General features: G+C 39.3%; 1 gene segment (V, D, J or C); it reads right to left on the bottom strand.

Moving 5' to 3' along the window:
• LOC101341408 (immunoglobulin heavy variable 3-64D-like) overlaps positions 1–1,528 on the bottom strand; it is a 5,228-nt gene extending 3,700 nt beyond the window's left edge. The window contains 1 exon segment of the V gene segment in view: positions 1,483–1,528. Coding sequence covers positions 1,483–1,528 — 46 coding nt within the window.
• Between the last annotated feature and the right edge of the window lie 1,032 nt (positions 1,529–2,560).

Here is a 2,560-nt window from a genome sequence, read left to right as displayed (position 1 = left end):
AGTGCCAGTAATGTCAGGGTGAGACGGTATCTTATTGTGGTTTTGATTTGCATTTCTCTAATGGCTAGTGATCGCGAGCATTTCCTCATGTATCTGTTAGCTGCCTGAATGTCTTATTTTGTGAAGTGCCTGTTCATATCCTTTGCCCATTTTTTAATTGGATTATATGCCCTTTTATTATTGAGATGTTGAAGTTTCCCATAGATTTTAGAGATGAGACCCTTGTTGGATATGTCATAGCCAATATTTTACCCCCAGTCTGTAGGTTCTCTTTTCACTCTTTAGGTGAAGTCTTTCTATGAACATAAGTGTTTAATTTTCAGGGCCTCCCAGTTATCTAGATCATCTTCTGGTGTTTGTGCGTTGTTACTTATGGTTTGTATTGAATTTATGTCATGCATTAGGACTCCTAGCATTTTCCCTATTTTTTTCATCCATTATGTTTAACTTTTAGGTTTTATACATAGGTCTTTGATCCATTATGAGTTATCTTTTGTTTATGGTGTGAGGATGGGTCTTGTTTCATTTTTTTACAGATTGACGTCCAGCATTGTCAGCACCATTTGTTAAAAAAGACTGTTTTTTCCTCATTTAATGGACTTTGGGCCTTTACCGAAGATCAGCTGACCATATGCAGATGAATTTACATCTCGGTTCTCGATTCTGTTCCAGTGGTGTATGCGTCTGTCCTTGTACCAGTACCCGGTTGTTTTTACTATCATGGCTGTATAGTAGGTTTTGAGATCAGGTAGTGTGAGGCTTCCTACTTTGTTCTTTTTCTTCAATAATGTTTTGCTTATCTGGGGTCTCCTTCTTTTCCATATAAAGTTGGCGATGAGTTTTTCCATCTCGTTATAGTGTTGGTATTTGGATCTGGATTGCATTATATCTGTAGACAGTTTTGTATAGAATTGACATTTTCACAATTTTGAATCTTCCTATACATGGGCATGTTATACATTCCACTGATGTAGATTTCTTTTGGTTTCTTGCAGTAGTGTTTTTAATTTTCTTTGTATAGGACTTTTACGTCCCTGTTAGAGTTATTCGTATTTTATCTTTTTAGGGCTATTATAAATAGTATTGTTTTCCTGATTTCTGTTCTGAAGTTCTTTTTGTTGATGTATAGGAATCCAACTGCTTTTTAAATGTTGATTTTGTATTCTGCTACTCTGCTGAATCTTTCTATTCATTTTGGTAGTTTTCTTCTGCAATCTTTGTGGTTCTCTATATACATTATCATATCATCAGCAAATAGAGATAGTGTTACCTCTTGCTTTCCAATTTGGTTGACCTTGGTTTCTTTCTCATGGAAGCACAAGAAGAAATATTATAAGTTTTCTCCCAAACTCCACCAGCTGCATCTCAGACTGGACATCTGCATACACAGAGGCATCTTGGCTAGGAAAATCATCACACATAGTCATTGTTTCACTCATACTCACTCACATACTCAATGTCTCTTGATCTCCATTAAATAACTTTTCAAAATAGCAACAAGGAAAATCCATCCCAAAACAGACTCCATGGTGACTCACCTGTGTTCAGTCTTTTTCTTTTTTATTCTTGTAATAAAATGAAGTTTACATTTCAAGTTAGTCTCCCCCACAGAATATGTTTTTTACTTTTCTTGTTATGAGACCCCAACCGCTCACCCCATTCTGTGAAAGCACACTCCTCCCCTCCACCCCTGATTCCTTATGAACATTCAACAAGCTCCTAACTCTCTCTACCTTCCCATCTCACCTCTGGACAGAAGCCGCCCCTTTCGTCTCTTGTATCTACTTGACTAAGAGGCACATTCTTCACAAATATCACTTTACGTGTCACAGTCCAGTCCAATCCCTGTCGGGAGAGTTGGCCTCGGAAATTGTTTTAGTTCTGAGGTGATAGAGAGTCCAGGGGCCATGCTTTCCGGAGCGCCTCCAATCTCAGTCAGACCATTAAGTCTGGTCTTCTTACTAGAATTTGAGTTCTGCATCCCATCGTTCTACTGCTCCATCAGGAACTCTCTGTTGTGTTCTCTGTCAGGATGTTCATTGGTGGTAGCTGGGCACCATCTAGTTCATCTGGTCTCAGGCTGATGAAGTCTCTGTTTTATGTGGCCCATTCTGTCTCTTGGGCAAATACTTTCCTTGTGTCTTTGGTGTTCTCCATTCTCCTTTACTCCAAGTGTTTGGGACCAGTTGATGCATCTTAGATGGCCACTTGCAAGCTTTTAAGACCCCAGACGCCACTCAACAAAATAGGATACAGAACATTTTCTTAGTAAGCTTTGTTATGCCAATTTACGTAGATGTCCCCTGAAAGCATGGTCCCCAGACCCCGCATCCCTGCTACTCTGTCTCTCAAAGTATTTGATTGTATTGAGGAAACTTCTTAGCTTTGGTTTAGTCCAGTTGTGCTGACTACCCCTGTAGTGTGTGCTGTCCTTCCCTTCACCTAAGATGATTCTTATCTACTATCTAGTTAGTGAATAACCCTCACCCTCCCTCACCACCGCCGTGACCATCAAAGAATGTTTTCTTCTGTGTTTAAACCTTTTCTTGAGTTCTTATAA

The sequence above is a fragment of the Trichechus manatus genome, unplaced genomic scaffold (genome assembly GCF_000243295.1).
Source record: "Trichechus manatus latirostris isolate Lorelei unplaced genomic scaffold, TriManLat1.0 scaffold00053, whole genome shotgun sequence".
NCBI classification, from domain to species: Eukaryota; Metazoa; Chordata; class Mammalia; order Sirenia; family Trichechidae; genus Trichechus; species Trichechus manatus.
This window is presented reverse-complemented; position numbering and strand designations above follow the sequence as displayed.